Here is a 23,259-nt window from a genome sequence, read left to right on the forward strand (position 1 = left end):
TGTCTATCTCCTGTATGTAAACATGACCTAATTACCTATTACACAGTGGCTGCCTTAGTTTTGTGTATTTTTATATAAATAGTCTATTAACACATGTGTTTCAAATCTGGTTCTTATTCTTAAAACTGGTCTTAGTCTTTCTTTCAAAAAAAAACCTGCTGGAAATACTAACACTTCAAACTTATTTCTTGGAGGTGGTAGATTTTGATCGCATGCTAAAATGGCTGCCCAGATTAACAGTATAGGAGTTCAATAAAGCTTTCTGGTCTTTGGTCTGTTTTGGTTGTTATTGAATAGAACCGGGAACATTCACTTTCTCTTGCCTGTCTAAAATCTACCCTCTGTGGCCTAAGTCACTCCAAGAGATCAGTGCTCTGACTTTTTAGTTGAAGTGGACTGGACAGCCTTCTAGCCAAGCATGCTCACCATTGACTAAAAGCTTACAGGAATACCTGGTGAACTCTTAGCCACCAACTTCAGATGGGGTGAGTATATTTTAAAAAGAAAGGCATGGGGGAAATTTCTGTAGAAAGAATTAATATTGACAGAAATCACTAACTCACCTCTGATGTTGAGAGTTAACCTTACTGAAACTAAAAAAGGTATTTGTTACCACCCTTTGATTTATTCCATACCCTTTTTGCCCTGAAAGACATCACTTTCTTGTATATCAACCAGAGATTAAATTGTTAATAAGGTACTTGAAAAGAGAATCCCACGTTGTTTAATATCCTTGATTGTGATTCTGTTGATATGCTACTTTTTAGATTAATGGGCTAGTGAGATCCAGTCAGTCACCTTTAGCCATAGTTTGTGATGGGGAGGGACCACAATAGTGGATGTTGTCTTTGATTTTAAATATCTTTAAGAGCTACTACCCCTTTGTCTTGATGGCCAGTTGTTTAAAATAAGATAAAGCATCCATTTATCCAGTTCATGCCTTAAGTAAAGACTGACTTTCAAAACCTAATGCTACTTTGGTAGAATGGGTTCACGCTTGGAATTTGTTCCAACAAGTTGACAATCTTGAGGTCCTTAACTGGGTGTAAGAAAGGCCTAGTTCAGATCTAGGAATTCCAATCTGAGAGTGTTTATACAGACTCAAGGAAGTAAACCCACAGTGACTGAAAGCATTGAGGCTGAAAATGCACATACTATACTGACTCTAGAACATCAAATCCAGAAGTGCACCACAGAGAAGTTACTGCTTTTCCTCATGATGGTAAGGCTGACTGGGAGCTGCAGCTTGCCACTGCCCATCATCTCAAAAGAGTACCAGACCAAAGATTATTAGCCTGAAAAAGGATCAAAATTCCAAGTACAGTTTCTACTTGATGTATGTCACTTTCTCACTGTGGTAAAAGCTAGACCATTTTAAAGTTGGAGACCCTTTGAAGATTGGCGAGAGGTAGAATACATGCTAAGTGCACACATACCTCCCAATGAGCAGTAGAAACAAAACCATCCTAGGCCTTTAGTCTGAAGCCTAAAGGGATTGGGATCTGCACTTTACTGAGCCAGCTATTATGGATCTCCAACATACAGAGATGGATCAAGATTTATTTCAAAAGGGGGAAAAAGGAAAGCTGCTGAGTTGTTAAGGTTGTAGGATTTTTCTTTTGAACAGAACCATCACCCATGAATACCAAGAAACACATCATCAGTATTCCTGGTAGAACAGTTATATTCTCTCAGTATGCAGAAAGGCACAGTGTACACAGTTCAGACAGCAGGTTTGTGATTACATCAGAGTTTTGGCAAAGCTTACATGACATTTGGTAAAAAAAAAAAAAAAAAAAGTTTAGCTATTCCATAAGTTTATAAGACCTGGTCATATGCATTAAGATACACACATGCACTATCTAGAGCTCAGATATCATCTGTCTCAGCTTTGGCTTCACCACCAAATTATGGCAAAATTAAATTAGATATTGGGATAATATTAATTTGGCTTAGAAAGTTGACATGAATAGAACTATTCTTTTAAAGAAATCTTTGGCTGGGGGTGTAGTTCAGTTGGCAGAATGCTTGCCTAGCATGCACAAAGCCCAGGGTTCCATCCCAAGTACCACATAAACTGACTGTAGTGGAACATGCATCCCAACACTAACCTGTAAATATCAGTGTCAAAATCATACAATTTGAGACCTCTTAATGCCAGGAATAACTAGCAACAGGGTTCGAACTCTCCTGTTTTAAATAGTTGTATATATGAAGACAAGAGAATCAGAAGTTTAAGATCATCCTCAGCTGCATGCTATGTTTGAGAACAGCAATAATGGAGACCCTGTCTCAGAAAAGAAAAAAAAATCTTAGCTGAGCATGGTAGCATACACAGCAATTCCAACAAACACTTGGGAAGTTCAGGCAGGAGGATCAAGGCCATCCTCAGTTACGTAGCAAATGTAGATTGGCAGCTAGTCTCAGCTACTTCAGGTCCTGTCTTTAAAATTAAAGAATTAAAACAACCAAAGATGGTTGGGGAGGGGGGGCATAGAAAGAAGTCTTTGGTTGTTTGATAGAATGTTAGATGAGGGAAAGAGATGTTAGCAATGTCTTTAAGTTTTTCTTTTTCTTTAAATCAAGCCTATTAAGATGTTTTAGTCACCCAAATTAATCCTAGACATCTGAAGGCATGATGTGTAAATTGACAAGGCCCCTCCATTATGTGGCAGGGGATCACAGTGGCCTTTTAAAATTCAGTAAAATACCAAACTCAAAAATTATACCTAGTCTTGCAGCCAAAAGGTAAGAAAAGACAATCAAGAATTAAAGACACTTAAGAGGATTGGTAAAGCAAGTAACTTTGAAGTTACACTACCCATGTCTGTTCTTGTGGTCTACATAATGTCCTTGGATCCTGGCCCAAATGGTCAGAAGCACTTGTAGGATAGGCAGGAAGAGCTCAGATCACCCTCTGGGAGGAGTGGACTAAGCATTTACACCAAGTTGAATTCCCGTAGGTTTAGCTGTAGAATTGTGTCTTTGACAGCAGCAAACACAAAGCGAATATTCTCAGTGTCAGTAGCACAGGTGAAGTGAGAATAGATGACTTTCTCTTTGTCAGGGTTCTGGTCTTGATACAGCTTCAAGATAAAGTCCTTGGCAGCTTTCACATCTTGCTTTGGCCCTGGTCATGAGGGGATAAAGAAAGGTACAAACTCACCACCGTGTCTTTCCACAATCCATTTTTAATGTATTTTCGTTCTTATTTGGAATCCTTTGATCAATCTTACTTATATCTAAGTAAAGTTTACCTGGAGTAGTTATTACAAATCATATGAACCTATGCAATACTTTTAAGTATTTTTCCATTTTATGCAGTGTGTGTGCATGTGTGCATGCTTGTGACCAGAGGACAATTTCATGTTATCCTCAGGAATGCCATGTACCTCCTTTGACTAAATCTTTCATTGGCCTACAGCTCACTTGCTGGCTGGCCAGCAAGTCCCAGTGATCTGCCTGTCTCCCCTGCCCTGACTTTGTGATTACAAGTTCTTACTATCATGCCTGGCTTTTTTAGGTGAGTTTTGGGGATTGTTTGCAAGGCAAATGTTTTTACCAACTGAGCTATTCTCTAGCCCAATGGTCTTTTTAAAGTGTCTACTGGTATCTAAAAATTGTACTGTAAAGCACTTTGTCTAAAAATAGTGGCCTAGTTTTTGTTTTCTAACCACTGACTTGTACAGACAGGCAGCTGTGGACTGGGGGAGGGAGGTGTGGTAGAGAAACTAGTGTTACTAGGTTGGTTTTAAAGCCTGACAGTTCTAAACCATACTGCCAGTATGTTTAATCAAAGCAAGGGGTGGGGGGAGTATGTTGTAACACTAACATGTAAATATCAATGTCAAGAGCATACTGTTTGAGACCTCTTGTGCCAGGAGTGATTAGTGAGCATGAGAACTGCCCTGCCTTGAGCAGGTTGCATACATGGAATACTTCAACACCAGCCCTGTGACTGAGAAGCAGATAATCTGTAACCTCACAAAGCAACAGGTGTTAGAAGCTGTGAGCTAGCTTTGTCAAGGAAAGCTGAGTGAATGCATATGCAGCAGAGTGACCAGGCTGCCAGGGCAACAGAAAGGAGAGGTGGCACACTAGTGCACGCTGTAGACAGGTACAGGAGGGTAAGAAGGGTTTCCTAGGTGAGGTGCCTGAGCTGAGTCCTCACCAGCCAAGTGGAGAAAGCCAAATAACTTGGCAAATGCATTCAGGCCTTGTAGTGGAGGTGTCTAGGTGTAAACATCAGGGACAATGAGAAGTATAATTTGAAGTGAAAACGTGAAAGCCTATGAGGGCTTCCCCAGAAAACCATACTGGACACTGGAGACTGCTGCAGGTGAAGAAGAGGCTAACAAGGTTGGTGTGAGAGCACTGTTCCCCCAGATACTTACCTGTGTATTCTGGGAAATAGCTAATTAGATGAGAGTACATGATTTTCTCTTCCAAAAGATCTTTCTTGTTTAAGAACAAAATCACAGATGAGTTCAGAAACCAGGGGTAGGTGATGATGGTTTTAAACAAGGCTTTACTCTCTTCCATACGGTTCTAGTGAGAAACAAAGTTAGGATAAGTCAGAAAGAAAAGCAAGACTTCGCAAACACATGGGCCCACCGGACCTGCTTCCATTTGCCCCACCCCACCCACACACACATACCCCTGATTAGTTGACTTTCTCAATATCATTTTTGGAGCACTTAACAGTTCTCTTGCCCTAAACAAGGCTTCTGTGTAACTTGGAGTAAAAAGTTTATTTCGTTAGACAAGGTGTGTTCTGTAACTGTTTGATTAACAGGTCAGGTGAGACACTAGCTGCAAGTGGGTGTGTGCTTCTGAGCAGTGCCTCAGGGGTATTGAACACAGGATGAAGGAAAGCACTCCAGGGAGGACCACAACCCTGAGCCTTCAGGCATGCTAGACTGGTCAGAACAGAACTAACACTGCAGAGCACCAAAGACATGCTTTACAAGTGGGATGTTGTCCCAATTTGCTGGATGAGCAGAGCATCCTAAAGATTTAACTTTCCCAAACCCATAAATACATGAGCCCTGTGACAATTGTACTCACGAACTGTTATTTTAAACAACACATTTCAAAATAATAATAAAAGCTCTCAAATTTGAGTGGGCAGATAGCTGAGAAACATATTGTATCTCATGACAACTACTGTTCTTCACAGTATTTTCTCTTAAGTATTTCTAAGGGAAAAGGCAAGAACTTTCCTTTAAAGGAGGAAGCAGCCATAAAAACATCCAGGCTTCACACATGCTCCGAAGGGATGCACCATGAATCTACTACTCTACAAGTCCACACCTGGGCATTCTCCCGCTCTGCAGGCTGGAGTCCAGAATGTATTATCAGAAAAGTAACTCAGCTACTTTTAGAGATTCTCTAAAGACGAGAATTATCTTAATCTCCAAAGGGGCAAAAATTTAAAAAAAAAAAAAATCTGTATGGCAGAGTAAGTGGACCCAATGCATATCTACAACTGGAAGGAATGTGTGGGAATAGCAACCATTTATGTGCTCTCCAAACCTGTGGTTCCTGTGATTTTTTTTCTTTTTTAGGAAAGATGAATATATTTATTTTCTAAGAATATTGGATTGGGCTCCTGGTCCCTTGAGCACCCAATCCTTTGACTCTTCTCCTAAGAATTCCTGTTTTGTTTTGTTTTCTTATGTTGAGAACTGTATCTCTTGAAATTCCTTTTGGGAGAGCTAGACAGCAGCCACTGTTACTCTGATGGCAGAAGTAAATGAGTTCACCCTCCACCAATTAGCTAATATATTGGCACTCCTCAAAGAGAAGCTTTCACTCAAGAGGTACAAGATATGGTTTGTTCTTGGGCAGTGCACTGATGATTGATAATATGTCATTGAAACAAGAGCCAAGAAATCTTGCATATATATTCAGAGAAAAGGGCCATTAGGAAGATACTGGTATTCCTCTAAAAAATAACCTCACAAGTGGCTGACAGTCCTGGTACTTTCTATCAGAGCATCTAATGGAACTAGACCCAGCCAGCATCTTGCAGCTTTGCACAAGGCACAGTACCTGACTGGGCTGCATCTGCCCAAACACCCTGAATGAGACCCTTGCAGGGGAGTCAGGACAGATGCAATCTCAGGTAGCTCCTGAGTTGCTCCACATGCTGGGCACCTCTGCCCTAACAACTCAGCTAGGAACCTTGTTTGGGAGTGTCATTCTCTGGAGGCTGAGGAGTCGGTTCAGATAGCATCTGTTACAAACTGTCACATGGGCTGTGGATGCCTAGTATGATGAAGCTGTGGGTTCAATCCATGCAGTGCCACACAGGCATAATCTCAACACATATGAGGTAGTGTGAGGCTGGGGGATCAGAAGTTGAAGGTTACCCTTGGCTTCATAGCCAGTTTGAGGCCAGCTTCGGCTACACAAGACCCAGTCTTGAAAGGGGTGGGATTGGGGGAGAATTGCTAGACAATATTGTATGCATTAGGGTCTCTGAAGGGACTTGGAAATGAAACTATCCCCATTGGAACCCAGTAAATATAACTGTAGTTCGTGGCAGTATTTTTTTTTTCCAACATGCCACAGCAGTGAGAATCTCTGCTTTGTGTGTGTACAGGTTGAATTTTACATGGTTTCTAAGTTAACTGAGCTCCCAGACCCAGTCCCAGGACTATCTGCTTTTTCCTGTTTTCCACCATTCATGACCCATTACATTACCTGGAAGAGTTCTCAGGCCATGGCCACCATGGATCAACTAGGTGAAAGTCTCTGGTATTTGACCTGGGCACTCAACGTTTTTCCTACGGCTCCTTAGGAAATTCTACTGGGCAACTAACTACATTAATTAATTAGATCCGGGGTTCTGTTTCAACTCTTGGTATGCAGTAAACTGCGCCATCAAAGTCATACAAAGATGAAGTCTCTTCTGTTTCATTGGTTTGTCTTGGGTTTTGTTGTTTCTTGTCTTGTTTTGTTTGGGTCTAAGACTGTAGCCTTAGGTAGCCTGGAACTCTCGGAGATCTGCCTGTCTTTGCCTTCTGCGTGCTGTGATTAAAGGCATGTGCCATCAAACCTGGCTCTGAAATCTAATGATGTCTATCTCAAAGTGCATTTTGTTGTTAAGTAACATGTGACAGTATTTAAGCTACAGGGGACTTTGTAAATGGGCCTGCAGTGTGCCAGTAGGTTGCATTAGTAACAAACGCCTGAATGTTAGCTGGAGAGTCTAATTTCCTCACCTAGCTAGTGAAAATTGAAGAAATAAGAATGTCTTCTACAGTTACCACACTGACTCCCACCCCAGCAGCATACCTCCAAGTTCCAAACCCTCAGCATACCTCATTGTCACACTCAGCCAGAACCTGGTCATATTCACTCAGAGCAACCAAGAAAATGATGGAGGTGACGCTCTCAAAGCAGTGAATCCATTTCCGTCGTTCAGATCGCTGGCCACCAACATCTACCATCCTACTCAAAAGAGGTAGATGATCAGAGCCATTGCTCCCTGGAATTAGTAGCCTTTGGGGTCCTCAACTTTTAGAGGGAAGGTGCTCTTAAGGTTAGTGTGTTAGAATATGCTGCTGTGGGCAGTGGAGAACTATTGGTGGTTTCCAAGCCTAGGACTCAGATGGAGCCTGCCTGGAGCTATTGGGTAAGAACCTGCTGTAGAAGTCCTTTACTCCAGCCACCCACATGGAGTCCTACGACACAAATGGACAACAGCAAGCCGTCATCCTGGTATCTCATTTGTTCTCTCTCTCTCTCTCTCTCTCTCTCTCTCTCTCTCTCTCTCTCTCTCTCTCTCTCTCTCTCTCTCTCTCTGTGTGTGTGTGTGTATGTGGTGGGGGGTCATAGACACGAGTGCAGGTGCCCCAAGACCAGAAGAGGTAGTGGATCCCTGGAGTTAGAGTTACAAGTAGCTATGAGACACTCAATATAGGTGAGCTCTCTTAGCCACTGAGCCACCCCTCTTCCATGTCACTGATGCCACTGCTACTAGGCAGAATGCAGGCTCATTATTTCCAGGTCTGTGGATATTTTAGGGAAATTGAATAGATTTTAAATAAAAAGTGTTGTTGTAAATATTTTTCCTAACACTATGACAGACTATATGGGTCAGACAGAGCACATAACCTGCCAGGTCACACCTACCACCCCTACACCCTTACCCCATCCACACACCAATTTCTGAAGACCCCAAACCAGTGTGTCTAGATGGTCCACAGGCTCACTGGCTACCATCTAGAAAGGTGCTTTGGAGCCAGGTTCTAGGGGTACAGACATGCCTGCAATGCTGTATGCATGCTGCTTGCCTCATATTGCAGAGGGAAACAGAGCTAGGATAGAAAGCACAAATATTAAGGGACTTGATGTGAAGACATGCTACAAAGACCTCAACTTCAAGCATCAGAATTCTTCATCCAGAAAGACTGCACAGGGGAGATGCCACGGGCTGTAAGGTATCATCCTCAGGCTATATTAAACCCAGTCCTAAGGCTCTGGAAAGGTAAAACCTCCTTATCAAAGCTCTGGCAAACTCATTTCTGAGATGTTTGGGAGGTTGCAAGCAGCCTTCAAAGTTGAAAACATTTAAATCCACAGGTCAGCTCAGGAAAGAGTGACCATTAAATTAGACATATGTAACAAAACTGCAGAGTACTTTCATACCACTCCATGTAACAGCAATGAAGGAGTGCTAAAACAGAATTGTAATATTGTATTTGTTGTTAAAGGGCAAGAAATGTATAAAATGATCATCATTAGAAAGAATAAGGGGAATAATATTCAAGTGCTTTGAGGGGTTGGAGAGGTGGCTCAGTGATTAAGAGCTCTTACTGCTTATGCAAAGGGCTTGAGTTCAGTCCTAGCACTCACATAGTGGTTTACTACTACCTGTAACTCCAGTCCCTGGGGATTCAATTCTCTCATCATCTCCAAGAGCTCCTGCATACACCTGGTACACATACATACACACACACAATTTTTAAAGGTGCCTTGAAATCTTCAGTGTTTTGTAAATGACCTATATTTATTTTTCCAATACAAAGTTCAGTAAAGAGCTGTTCATCCTTAGAGTGTTGTTACATAAATTGGCATGTATACATTTTGCGCGCGCGCACACACACACACACATTTTTTTCATGGTTTTTCTCTAAGGGTATATCCCAGACAAGGTAATAAGGGAAAGAGAAATCTTACTCAACATTAGGGAAAAGACATCAGTAGACTATGTTATCACAGAGTGCACATCTGTGTGACTATACATAAGAAGCCCTTTTCCTGGTAGAAAGAGCCCAGAAGTCCCTCTGTTGAGGAGCGTGAGACCCCAGGTTATATTGACTTAAGAGCTGCTTAGGAGCAGCATGTAATACTCCACATCAGGATGTGCCCCCTGAACAGACTGATCTTAAAGGCCTCCATCTGGGAGACACTCACCGGAAGATGATGTTTTCCAAGTCAAATGGATACTCTATGATGCCAGTGGTGGGCACTCGAACACGAAGCACATCCTGTTGTGTTGGCACGAAAGAGGGCATGGCGATTCGGTCAATGTCAGTCAGGTAACTGTAACATTAAAGAGTTGAGAAGCTGAGGCTCCACTGTGAGAAAGGGAAATAGCCTTCCTTGCTCAAGGGAAGTCCTGACCACAGGCCCCAACAAGACTTGGAAGCCAGAAGTAACATTCAGAGATGACCAGGCCTCTATCCTCCCAAGACCATCCTGAATGGATCAGGACTCATAAGCACATTTGGAAGCCTTCTGAGAATGTAGGTCACTTGGTCCGGTACCCAGCTGCATATCACTGTGGCCATAAGGAAAGCAGCAGCCTAGCGGCAGAGGAGGTAGGTAATGACACTGGCCCATTATCCAACAGACCTGCCCACTTGCCTTCATCCAAGAACATTACATAAAGTAGACACTGTTCTCTGAAGGATCTGATCAGTGAATTAAGAGCCATTTCTATAAAAATACACGGCTGTATGAGACATCTAAAATAATCCAAAATTTGTTATTTGGGGCTGTGTCCTGACTTTGAAAGAATGCCTTTAAAAAACACTTCACCAGGCGATGTAGCTCAGTTCTTCAAAGTGCTTGCCTAGCATGCACTTAGCACTGGGTTTAAACCCCAGCACCATCTACAACAAACATGGTGACATGTGCCTGCAATCTCAACACTCAGGAGGTAAAAGTCAGAGGCTCAGAAGTTCAGGGTGCTGCTGAAACACATGGAGAGTTCAAGGCCAGCCTGGGCTAGACACTGTATCTTCAAAACTTGCTTGATTAAGTCCTTACAAAAGACCCTAGCTAGCAATGGAGTTGATGGCTTTGCTACTTTCTGTAGCACAACCTAAATATCCAGGGCTGAGCAGGTCAGCCTAGAGATGGACCTCACTGACTTCAAACTGCTGGGCCCACTCCCATGTATTCCTTTTTCCTTTATAGCCATCTTCTCCCTTTATCCAGTGTTCTACTCCAGGGTTTCAAATACCTATGGTCATTTATGGTCCAAAAATAAGAAATGGGAAAATAATACCAGAAATAAGTAATTCATTTTCTCTTTGTATTGCTTTGGCAAAGCTACAGACAATTCCTAAGTTTTCAATTCAGTACCATTCTGAGAAGCTGGATAAAATCTGTCTCTGGTCCTAGATGTGTAACATACTTCCTAGTGTCCCCTCCCCACCTGCTAGTCACCCGGTAGCTGTCCCAGTTACCACACAAACTGTCATGGCATTCTCCATGTGCTCCAGGTAATCACCTTATTTTCGGTTTCTATAAAGCTGTTACTATCACTAATGTTTAAGTTCATCTTATCATGCTTAATGTTCATATAGAAAAAAACAGAATACAATGCCATCTGTAGTTTGGAGTATCTACTGGGGACTCGGGAAAGTGGCCCAAAAGTTATAAATGGGAGATAAGGTGATAGGTTGATTGATTGAATGATTGATTGGAACCAGCAGACCATGCAGTTTCTGAGATTAGAGGGCATTGGTTGGTTGCCACATAGCCCTTAGCATGCTATCTGGTATACTCATTTAGGTAGTATAAATGCATATCTAAAAATGCAGACATTACTAGCAGACGACTGAAAACCGAAAGCTGAACCAAGAAAATACACAAGTAATATATGTTTTGTCTTTTAAGACAGGGTCTAGCCCAGTTTGGGTTGAGATCCTCCTGCTCTTGCCTTCCCAGTGCTAGTATCCCAGGAATGTGCCACCACATCCACCTACTCTCAAGACTGGCAGCTATGGGGCTTTATTAAATACTACCATCTTCTGTGTAACTGTTTACCTCTGCAGTCACCCCTGGCATGCCTCTCAGTGAACTTGCTTCAGTTTTCAAGATTTATACTGAATTAACCCCTACAGCAGTTCTAATGAGCTTTCTCCAAATGGATGTAAACCCACAGCACTGTCACAGAGCCAATAAAAGTGGGCTGCTTCTGGGAGGGAATGTGTGGGGGGGGGGGGGAATGGACACTAGCAGCCCTGGACTCCCTAGACTTTCTTCCTCCCCTGTCCATTGCCAATGTAACATCTTACTGGTTTCTTTTCTTCTCCTAACATCATGCTTTTCTGCTGATATAGTTGGATCAGTTGTGCCAACCTACAACAAATTGAACACTGTGCCTGGGACAAATGTCTAGGGAAAGTAAAGGCTACATGAAATAACAATGCCTTTCCTGACAGTTGCTTTGACCTGTTGGAACTAGCTCAGAAGAAGGCCAACACTTAAGCAGAATCGGATGGTTTGGGTGTGAGGGTGTCATGGTCCTGGGAGGAGGGACAGTGATATGGGGGAAGCAGAAAAGACTTAGCTGTAGAAGCACAAACAAGCAACAACCCAAGAAGAAATAATCCAGCCTAGTCACCTGGATGGCACACACAGTCCTTTGGGGACTCTTAGGAAAGGGAAATGTTGCAATCTCTCCAAGGTGGTGTGCAATATAAATTTGGTCGGTTGATGGATAAAGCTTTATGGATACAAAATATGTAGGAGGTAGACTTTCTGAGAGGGTCAAATAAGCCATGGCAAATAAGCCCGCTGAGCTCCCTGTGTGCTGCTCTTGCAGATACCTATGTCCATCACTAGAGGGTAGCATAAGACCAGTGGCTGATTTAAGCAAGGCCTACACCTGCCTGTGGTTTGCAAAGAATATGGTGAGAAGACAGTGAACCGCCATAGGCTTATATGTATTCTTTGCTTAATATAATTAAGCTTAATTTAATTTAAAAATTTGCTTAATAAAATTAAGCAAATATATATTAATTATAGATAATTAATATAATTCCAGCACCAAAGCTTAGGTAATTCTGCTAAGGGACTTTCAAATTTAATTAGGTGGGAGCTGACTCCAAGGCCTATCTGGGAACCCACAGAAAATTAGGAGAGAAGATGCTAAGAGTCAGAGCCAGAGGTCTGGAAAGACCACCTCCTCTCCTCCAAGCAGGGAGTGAAGTCTTGCAGAGTCAGCCTAAGCAGTGTGGCAGCAGCTGCAGTGAGCAGGCAGGCAGAGTACTCACTACTTAGCAGAGTCCGACAGCTGGTACTCCCTCCTCCTGTCATAACACTCCTGGATGCCTGGATCCAGCCACAGCTGCTTGATGGCTGCCACCTGGTCCCTGGAGAGTGAAGAGACTTTATCTACTTCCACTTCCCTGATGATCTGGGCATTTTCCTAGTCAAAGGAAAGAAAACATTGCATTAAGTGAAGGAAAGGCTAGCAAATATGGGGATAATCTTGTCGTAGATCCTGGGTTGGGGGCTCTGATAGGTACAGGGCTATGCACAGCCAAGTCCTCAGAAACTGGAAGAGTGAGTAGGACAACTTGATTGCTCAGTCTGAGGAAGTGAGCTCCAGATGACACCAGACCTGTACCTCCAGTCCAGCAATAACAGAGGCTATAATAATTTATGTTTCCCATAACTCCCTTCTACGTGTTTCTGGATTAGAGGTAAGAATGAAAATCATTAAAAAGTTTGAGACACAGAAGGAAAACAGCAGCCACTGGGCTTGAAAGGCCAGCTATCTGTTCCAGCTTGCACATACTATGGCTGGCTTTCTAGTCAACCTTACAGGTACGAGGTGACATTCCCAAGCTCCTGCTTAAATCATGCCCCATTTCTCCAAACCCTGGTTCAGAAGTGAGCAGGTCTGTGGGAGAGTGTCTGCTCTAACAAGTCACCTGTGCTGTCAAGGCGAGGGACAGGGCAGGTGTGGGTCTAGGCTCTCCTCATGGAATTGGGTTCACCTGTTTCCACTGCCTCTGTTAGCTCTGCAGCTCCCTAGCTTCACATCCAGCTTTTCTCCCCAACTACCAGCCTTGCTGACCCATAGAAACTTCACACCCACCACCAGATACACAGAAGCAGCAGCTTCCCAGGGCCTTCCTCTCCATTTCACAGTGACAGCCTGTCCCTGTAATTAATTTACCATTCTACAGTACTCTCAGAAACTGGTTCCTCAGTCAAACCCAAACTGATATACCAGTGCCTCCATTAAAGTTCTCCCGGTTCTAATCAGGTTAAAATCTCCTATAGTCATGGGTCCAGGTGAAACTAACACCTTAGACATCAGCCAGGATGGCCTAAATGTCTCAAATTCGTCTGCACAACGACAGCCAATCTCACTGCCCCTTCTGTGACTGGTCCTCCATGCTGAATGGATGACCAAGACCTTCTCTAAGATGTCACAGCATCTATGTAGGACCTATTCACACCCTCTAAACCATCAGTAAATGCTTTGTAAATTTGTTATACAGTCTTTCTTAGACACTTGTCCAAACTGAGGCCTGAAGCCCACATGCAACCCAGAACAGCTATGATTCCAGCCTGACATAAAAATCCCAAACCCGATGGCATAACTCATGAGCATGGTCTTTGTAGAGGATGTCATGTCACAATGTCAAAAAGTTGGGCACTCCTGGTAGACAATGACTATAAGAAAAAAGTCATTCCGTGGCACACAACTTTAATCCATGGCTCGGTAGGCAGAGGCAGGCCTATCTCTGAGTTCAAGGTTAGCCTGATCTGAAGAGTGGGTTCCAGGACAGCCAGGGCTATACAGAGAAATTGAATCTCAAGAAACTGAGACAGACAGACAGACATACACAAACACAGAGGGAGAAAGAGAGAGAGATTTGATTTTTCAAGTATTTTAAACATAAGGCTATTAGAATCATAACAGTGGAACCCACCAAGAGGGAGGACTCACTATGTGGTGGTGTGTGATATTTTGATCTAATTCTGACAATAAAATTTGCTTTGAATTGGAGGGCAAAGCTAACTACTAGCCAACCAAAATAAACCATAGTGGTTTTAGAGGACTGAGGACAGATAGAGAGACGGGAAATAGTACAGCGAGGCTTAGAGAGGATCCCAGCCCTTTTGGATGGAGGAATGAGATAGGTCACTGGTGACTTCTCCAATGCTTCTCTGATCATTCAGGTTCTTATCCCAATATCTAGCTCCCAAGTTTTTATTGATAAAGAATAATTGAGTAAACACTTCGATGTAGCCTGTAAAAGCTGCCCCTTGGGTGTTGGTTGAGTCACATGTGTCCAGAGACCTTGTGGTGTAAACTGCAAATGGGGTTTCCTGCCACTCACTTGCTCCTCCTCGATGTTTTCTTAACTTCAGCTTTGTTTTACATGAGACAGTTCAGCCCAACAAACATAAGATCTGCCCTTACTCTTTCTTCTCTTTCAGTGTCTGTTCTTTACCCAGATTTGTACCCATGGCCTTAGAAACACAGACTTCTTTTTTTCACACCCCTTCTAGGGCCAGAAGGGCAGCTTTGTAGTTCTTGACATTTGCTCTTGTTGCTTCACTGCCAATAGGTCTTAAGGGTGTATGTTCTTACTTTTCCTTCTCCTAGTGCATACTTGATATTTGCTATCTTTATATATAGTTTTATATCAAATATAAACCTTTTTCTTTAGACTAAAGGGGGAATTGTAGTGAGAGATCCAACCAGCCTCACCTGTGGCCCATTTGGGTGTAGTCACAGGTGTGTACGTGAGCGTGTGGTGTTTGGTCTGGGGTCCGAGATAGGCTTGCTCTCTTGGTTCTGGTAGGGTCACAGAGAGCAGCTGGGTGTGGATCCTTGGAGCTGGAACTTGCAGGTCATTGGTTTCTTATGTAAGTGACTTCTCCCGGAATAAAATTAACCTATATTTAACCTAGTCCTGTGTATCTTAATCTGTACATCTACACAGCTTCACTGTGCACTGTTATTCATGGATCATACCAGCTCAAACCAGTATGTGGCTTTACAAATGTCTGGGGCCCTGGAGCCCTCCACACCTGCAGAAGAGGGAGAAGAGCATGGAACAATGGGCATTGTTCTATGAGCATGTCTGGGTGGAGAAGACATCACTTTAGTCACAGTTCATTGATCAGGATCAGTCAGTGTCCACTGAGTGTAGAGGAGGCAGGGAAACCTGGCTTCCTGCACTCAGATGGAAAAGGAAATGGAACTGTATGAAAACTGAGCAATGGCTGTGCCACTTACAGACTCACAAAACTTCTTTGCTAAGGTGACTTCCTGTATGATTCCTATGTAGCCAGTCAAACTACAACTGGTGGACCAAATCCAGCCCTCGACTCAGTATGTGAACAACAATCTTCTGGAATTTAGCCATGCCTGTCACACTGCGTCCTTTCACACTGAACACAACAGTGCCAAGTTGCTGGATCAGAGCCCAGATGGAGTAGGGCTCTAAACATTCCTTTAGCCCCTCACAAAATGATGCTTGCTAACCCCAGAAACAGCTGGATAATTACATACATCCACATAGCACACCACTGTCCCTCCCATTCCTGAATCATTCATCTGGGGTCTGTTTCATGAAGGAATCATTCTGCCCTGGGTGCTAACAAGTACAAGAATGTGACTGTAAAAAACATCCTTAGCTGCTCTCATATTCAACCTTACAGTCCTGCAGAGATGATGCTAACAGACATCCACAGTGTGGGAAAAGAACCTTAGAAAAATGAATTCAGTGAATATGAGGGGAGAGCAAGAGGAGGAGGGGGAGGGAGGAGGAAGGGAGAAGAGAAAGGGAGAGGAAGAGAAGGGGAGGAGAGGGGGAGGGAAAGGAAGTGGAGAGGGAGGAGGAAGAGAAGGGGGAGGAGAGGGGGGAGGGATATTCTACCTATACAAATGTATCCACTCCAAGACTTCCAAAGAGCAATGGCCAGCCAAGGCTACGTTAGACTGGGGCCTTGCCCTGAGACTAGAATCCTGAAGTGAAATGCAACAAAAGTACCACCCAATGGGAAAAGCTGTGAGTTTTCTGATTTTGATTCTTTTTACAAAATGTAGAGAATTTTCTAATTTTCCCCCTTAATTACTTCCTTAAGCAAGCCATGATGGTATGTACTAGTTGCCCAGAGGTTTAATATCACATTGCTTGCTTTTTATAAAGTCTGTATGTTTGTCAATAAGCTCTGGGCCAATGACTCATTGTTCCCATAAAACATGAAATCCCAGACATCATGCCCCAATTCTACCTAGAGCACTGTCCATTCACTGGAGGACTTGTATGCAATTCTAAATCCTTCCAAACTCCCTAAAGCAGGTTTCACACACAAACAAAGGCAAACAGAGGTAAAGACTTCTGTTGAGCAATTACAACTAGCAGACCCCCCCTCCCCCCCCCCCCCCCCGCCCAGCCAGCCACATTGAAGCAGTAGCATTGAGAAACACAGGTCTTTGATGGCACCAGCCAGAGCTCCTATCTGTACTTCTGTGCTTCGAGCCCACCTTAGGGCCACACACAGTTCCTGAATTCTTGTGGCTGATTTCTTAGTGCTTCTGAACATTTCCCTCCTGGCCAAGCAGCAAGAAAATGCAGGGGCAGGGCTGCAAACAGACTGGACCCTGGGGCTGGGCAGGAAATAGTATTCCAGCAGTCCATGGCCCTTTACATCTGGAAGCATTGAGAGAATGTGGTAATTCTGGTTCCCGCTGGTCCCTTCCCATCTTCAGTTGGGTTCATCTCACTGTTCCTGATTTAGAAAATAGGATACACTGAGAAAAGTCTGTGGGTTTCCATTTTCCTAGGCTGTAAGCTGCACCAGTAAATAGAACGTGCTTAGCTCAGGTATGGACACAAGAAACTTTGAGCAGAGAACAGAATTACTCTTCATAATACATTCCCTTCCCACCTCCTAAACACACATCCTCAAAGGACCCAAGAAGTCTGCAAGAGCCTCCTCATTCGTGGATTTCATTTTTGTGAATTTACCTCCTTACCACGATTTATATGTAGCTCCACACCAAAATTTATGGGTCATGTGAATGAAGAACAATGAAAGACAATGAAAAAAAGAAAAATAAAAACAGAAAACATCATGTGAGTGAAGAACAAAAAGATAATGAAAACTTACGACATTTCCATGGTTATCTTTGTGCAAGTACAGAGTCGGGTTAGTGAGAGCAAGCAGGCAGGGGGCAGGGAGGAAGGGGGGGGGGAGAGCGAGCTTCTGAGCTTCTTCGACTTCCCTGTCCTTTATACAGGCTGCCAGCAGAAGGTGTGGCCCTGATTAAAGGCAGATCTTCCCTCCTCAAAGATCCAGATTAGTGGGTCTTCCAACTACAAATGATTCAATTAAGAAAAAAATTCCTCACAGGTGTGCCAAGTCACTTGGGTTTTAGTTCATTCTAGATATAGTCAAGTTGACAAACAAGAATAGCCATCATAGTTACTTTTTAGAGTGGATGGGGAAGTAATGGTCAGGATTTCAAGGAGGATGAGGGAGCTGCATTTAGTTAGAGATCAAAGCATTGGCACCATTGAAGATGAAGATGAACAGAGCCATGGAGGATAGGGTTATATCTGCTTCTGGGACCAGGCTCAAAGCTAGCTCTAAAAACCATCAAGAAATCTAGGATGTTGTCCTTCCTCCCCTATGTCTTACAGACCTTCACAATAGCCAGGAAGATAGCCACAGGTACCTGCAGAAGACCATAGCACCCCAAACTGTCTGCCATATGCAGGTTTCCATGCCTACCTGCCACAAAGTTGCCGGGACACTCTTCTATGCTGGGAAATCATATTCTCACTGGCTCTTGTTATTGGACTCCCAGGATTTTATTCCATAGGCATACAGGTTGTGGGTAGGATTCAGTTCTTTACAAGGGAGGACACTACTGTTTTCTCCTTGGCTATCACCAAAGTTTTCTCTCAGGTTTTGGCAGCTTCCCTCTCCCATTATGGTCACTTTTCAAACCCAGCAAGACATTACTCCTGAACTCTAGATCTTTTTTCAAGGGGGTGGGGAGAGGATAGCATTATCTCTAACTTAAACTGGTGACTACCTGGGGCCATAAACACCCCCAACAGACAGGAGTCATATTCCTTTGGTGGGTTCTTGGAGGTCTTCCTCATAAAAACAAGTGATCCCTGCAATTCCTACAGAGCCCTTCTTTTATCTCTGAATTCTCCTTCCTTACTTTTGAGAGGGGACCCCCCCCCCATCTGCTCACACAATCCAGTCCTGGGAGAGATAGCCACCATGGTCCTCACGCCCTAAAGAGGAACGATCCTGCCCAGTGCATGATTTTGTCACAGTTATGAGGAGCTTTGCTTCACATTCCTTACTGCTCAGCTTGTATTAGACAGGAACCACAACACCTCATACAGGACAGAGGTCAGTCACATTTGCTGTGTGATGGCCCCAATATTAAAAAGATACACTTTTAGGATTAAAACCTAGAGCAATTAGGCTTTATGGAAAAAGTGATAAGCTTTGCCTGTGACCTATAGGAATTATCTAAAGGAACTGGATTCTCTTTTCAGTTTAGCTAGTGTGGAGCATGAGAATAAAGATGTTTTAGCAAGTCATTAGACGTTCAGGAGGACTCACATCTCACAAGGCCTCTGTGTGTTCTGTTCAGCTAAGTTTCATTCTTTTGTATTAGGGTCACTATTTCTGTATTGGCTGCCTTTGAAAAGCAGACATTTTTATGGTTCCAGTGTATTGTGTAGGAAAATAAACTAAAAAGAAAACCATAGCTAGCACAAACAGAATAATTATTGTGTGACACTCTAGAGTCTATCATGAGCAGTGTCCCATTTGATCATTACAACCCTAGGGAAGTTAATAACTTAATATCTATATAAGTGAAGCCTAACAAAGGCAAGAGATAGTACTGTGTCTGACCACAGGGCCCAGGCCATTATTAGCCATACCATGCTTATTTAAATAATTAATATTTTAAAGGGAGGAAGTTGTATGGAGGTGGTTGCCTATTAAACTCTCCAAGCTGGAAAGAGGTAGTCATGTTTGACAGGACTATGAATGTGTGGACCAGAGAGTCGTTTTTCTACACGACGTGTCTGTTGACTACTGCATTCTAGTTCTCTGAGGACAAAGCTCAATTTCCCTCTCAAAAGGAGGGAGGGGGTCCAGAGAGGTGGCTCGGCACTTTAGAGCAATACTGCTCTTACAGAGGATCCAATTTCGGTTCCCAGCACCCCCATCAGGCTACTCACAGTGGCCTGTGACTCCGGCTCCAAGGGATCCAGTTCCCTCTGCTGGCCTCTTTGGAACCTGTACTCACATGCACATACAGATATACACAAACAAAGAATCTTTCCTCCTCCTCCTCCTCCTCCTCCTCCTCCTCCTCCTCCGATTCCTCCTCTTCCTCTTCCTCTTCCTACTCCTTTTAAGAAAGGAAGGGACATTCAGAGATAAAAGAGGGTCTCTACAGGAGTGGGAAAAAAAAACAGTAAGGGATCATTTGATACCTGCTGTTTTTATACAGAAGACTTTCAAATATCTACAGGAGAGAAATACTTTCTTTAAAAGAGGGTGAACAGCAAGATTAGCTTGATGCCAGCCCACACAAGTCTTTAACTCTTACTCTAAAGAGTATGAACATGTGGTTTTCTTGTTGTGTTTGTTTCAGTCTTACTGTGTAGCCCATGCTGTCCTCAAATGTGTTCTTATTGCCTCTGCCTCCCGAGCTCTGAGCAGAAGGCATGCTATGCTAACACACCTGGCTCAAGAAACAGCCCTTCATATCAGTCACTAATGTTAATTACTAGTTAATATAAACACCAGTATCAGTATGTTTGCAGAACAATAAGCCTCAGTGACTACCTGTGACCGTAAATAGTGCTGACAGGCAAGAGCACTGGGCTCCAGATCATGGTCTATGACTCATTTCTCCATCTAGTGGCCTCTTCTGTAACTGCAAGTCTGCTGACAGAAACAGTACTCCACGGTGACAGCTTTGTGGCTGCCTATAAAGAAAGTCTCAGCCAGAACTGCATGGCTGGGTTCTACATTACAGTCTCTCCCAGAGGCAATATTAGCCAGATGACCCAGACAGTCCCATCCTTTAAGGAAAGAATGAGCTAGATTTTAGTGGAACATATTTCACTTGGGCCAATTTTGAAGCTAACAAAACAATCCCCCAGATTTGAGAGTCCCTTGGAGAACCAGCTCAAACACCTCTGAGGTATTTGAAAGTGATGAGAAGGTCTGCTAGTTGTGAAACACTGAGGTACAGGACAAGAAAAGCTGTCCCTGGAACTAAGGCTTCAGGGCAATACAGGTAGCTTTTTGCTGCTCTATGTAAAGCCGTCTTTTCACAGTATTTAGCATTGTGTTCCAAACAATTGTCTTTCCTATTGCATGTCTTCCATTGTGAAAACACACTCACATCTAGGCAGTAGACACGGCACCACCCTCCATCCTTCACTCCCATCCCTGCCCAGTGACGGCTTCAGCTGGGTGGGTTCATCCTCCACAGCAAAGCTTGCCTTCTTGAAAAGAAGATGTTGCAACACATCTCCAGTGAAGCATCCACTGACAACTCCACCCTCAACCCCCCTTATTTTCTGGTGTTTCACTTTTTCCAGTCTTTTCAATAGGTTGAAAACCACTTAAGCAGACAACAAATATGTGGGTCACAGCTTGCTTTAATAATGTGCTTTGGAAACGGTTTCAATCCTGGATGCATGTTTGGTGCTTGTTTTCCTTTTGCACTGAAAACCCACAGGCATTTCGGCCTAGGAGCAGAATGGAGGAGTGGGGGGTGGGACTTGTTTCCCAAGGACCCCTAGTCCTCTGCTCCACGGGAAGCCACTATAGCTCCACAGCCCTGCAGACCTCAGAGCCCAAGCCTTGCCCTCGGTCTAGATAGATCTTAAAAAGAGCTGACCTCGAGGAGCAGCCAGCTTTTCCTCTGCCAACCACTGCCTGCTGTCCCGTAATGTCAAACCAGCTCAAAGGGCACAGCACTGAAAGGGTGAAGAAGCTTCCAGGAACTCCAGATGCTCTGAAGCAAATGAGGGCAGTGGCTGTCTTGGTCAAGTGCTGGCTGTGATTAGACAGAGGGTCAAGGGCTGGGCCAACTAATGCCCATGAGGCTGTGGTGTCTCCAATGCCTATGGAAAGAGACCCCATGGTCGCTCAACAAGGTTAGATCAGGGTCTGGATTTAATTAACCAAGCAATCAAAGGCTGGTCGGGACACAGAACATGAGTCTGAACTTGAGATACATAGTGAATACTTTTTAAATACAAGTATGTCACCTGTATTAATAAAAATCCCATAATCTAGAATGAGTTCAAGTCACTGCAGTGTCTTACTGCAGTGGAGACACTGAAGAGTCCCTTACTCTGAATTGGGGGTTGTTTATCAACTACAGCATTTTTTTGTTTGTTTGTTTTCAAGGCAGAATGACATGGGTGAGGACATATCGTGCTCACTTGTCCAGGAAACAGCTTCACACACTTGTAGTGCTCCAGGAAGTCCACTAAGCACCTTTTTTTCCACGTTTCCTCTCTCCCTTTCCCCCATCCAGCCTACCTCCCCTCTTTGGGACTCTGTCACCACCAACAAGTGCAGAAGTTCCTCCCAGTCAACAGACTGGGAACTGAAAATATTGGAAAATAAAATCCCTACACCTGTACTGAACATATACCATGGCAACTTTCTGTGTCGCTGAAGTTACCACCATTGTGTTCTGTGTGCATGGCTCGACAGGAAGGACATCAGGGCTGCTGGTTCCTTGAAGGGGGATTAACAGTGGCTCATCTGGCTCTCAGGGAAAAACTTCAACATTCCATACAAACAGCCTTCAAGGCTCAAGGGACACAGGTCCATTAACTGTGATAAGTGGCAAACCTCCAGCCTATAGCATTCACCAAGCCATGGTCCTTCCTGGGTCCTGAGGCACACCCTAAACTGTCCTCACTGTGTGCTGGGTGTGGGGCTGTTCAAAGAGAGATCCTTGGAGCAGCAGGAGGAAGACTGCTCAGAAACACAGAACATGGCCAGCATCTTTCTATGGGCTTGGTTCTTGGACTGAAATAAAAAGAGCTAACATTTCTCTCTCCTCTCTCCTCTCTCTCTCTCTCTCTCTCTCTCTCTCTCTCTCTCTCTCTCTCTCTCTCTCCTTCCTGAATGTGGGTGTCATGTGAGCAGATGCCTCACAGTTCTGTTGTCCCACCACTATGGCCCATACCTCAAACCATGAGGGAAAAAAGAAAAAACCTTCCTTCATTAATTAGCATTTGGCAGGTATTGTCACGGCAATGTGAAAGTAATACAGAAGTTTGGTACCAGGAGTGGGAACACTACCATGATAAACCTGACCGGGAGGTTCTTAGACCTTTGGGACTGCTTTGGGGTGGGGGCAAGGGGCTGTGGGAAAATTTAGAACCTAGTTGTGATGAGGGATGTCCTTCTGTATATGTTTCTCTTATTGGTTGATGAATAAAACATTGTTTGGCCAGTATCCAGGCAGAAAGGATAGGTGGGGCTACAAGAGGAAGGAGTGAGGAGACAGAGAGAGGCCACAGAGAGAGGCCATGCTGCCCAAGGAGTAACATGCAGGATTACAGGTAAGCCACAGCCTTGTGACAATACATAGATTAATAGAAATGGGTTAGTAATTAAGACAGAGCTAGCCAATAAGAAGCCTAAGTCATTAGCCAACAGTTTTATAATTAATATAGCATCTGTGTGTTTATTTGGGGCTGAAATGGCTGTGGGGCCAGGCAGGAAAGAAACTCCAGCTACAACCATGACTGCAGCCTGAGACCAATCCCCTCCAGACACTACCTCCTGAGTTGAGCCAACCTGTTTCCTCATTCAGCCATGTAATTCCTGCCATGGTGTACTGTATTCTCAAGCTATGAACCTACTAAAACCTTCCTTAAGTTGCTTTTGACCTCAATGACTTTATATCCATCTATAGCTATAGCTATAGCTATATCTGTATCCCTCAGGTGACAA

At 43.7% G+C, this 23,259-nt stretch overlaps 1 protein-coding gene across 1 annotated transcript in view; it reads right to left on the reverse strand.

Moving 5' to 3' along the window:
- Positions 1-1,811: 1,811 nt before the first annotated feature.
- Positions 1,812-23,259, reverse strand: part of LOC100762675 (guanine nucleotide-binding protein subunit alpha-14) — a 151,620-nt gene continuing 130,172 nt past the window's right edge. The window contains exons 3-7 of the mRNA XM_027406580.2: positions 12,522-12,676; positions 9,427-9,555; positions 7,329-7,458; positions 4,395-4,548; positions 1,812-3,130 (exon numbers count right to left, since the gene is read on the reverse strand). Coding sequence (XP_027262381.1) covers positions 2,940-3,130; positions 4,395-4,548; positions 7,329-7,458; positions 9,427-9,555; positions 12,522-12,676 — 759 coding nt within the window. The 3' untranslated portion in view covers positions 1,812-2,939. The remainder of the gene's footprint in view (positions 3,131-4,394; positions 4,549-7,328; positions 7,459-9,426; positions 9,556-12,521; positions 12,677-23,259) is intronic.

Source organism: Cricetulus griseus, chromosome 3 (genome assembly GCF_003668045.3).
Source record: "Cricetulus griseus strain 17A/GY chromosome 3, alternate assembly CriGri-PICRH-1.0, whole genome shotgun sequence".
Lineage (NCBI taxonomy): Eukaryota > Metazoa > Chordata > Mammalia > Rodentia > Cricetidae > Cricetulus > Cricetulus griseus.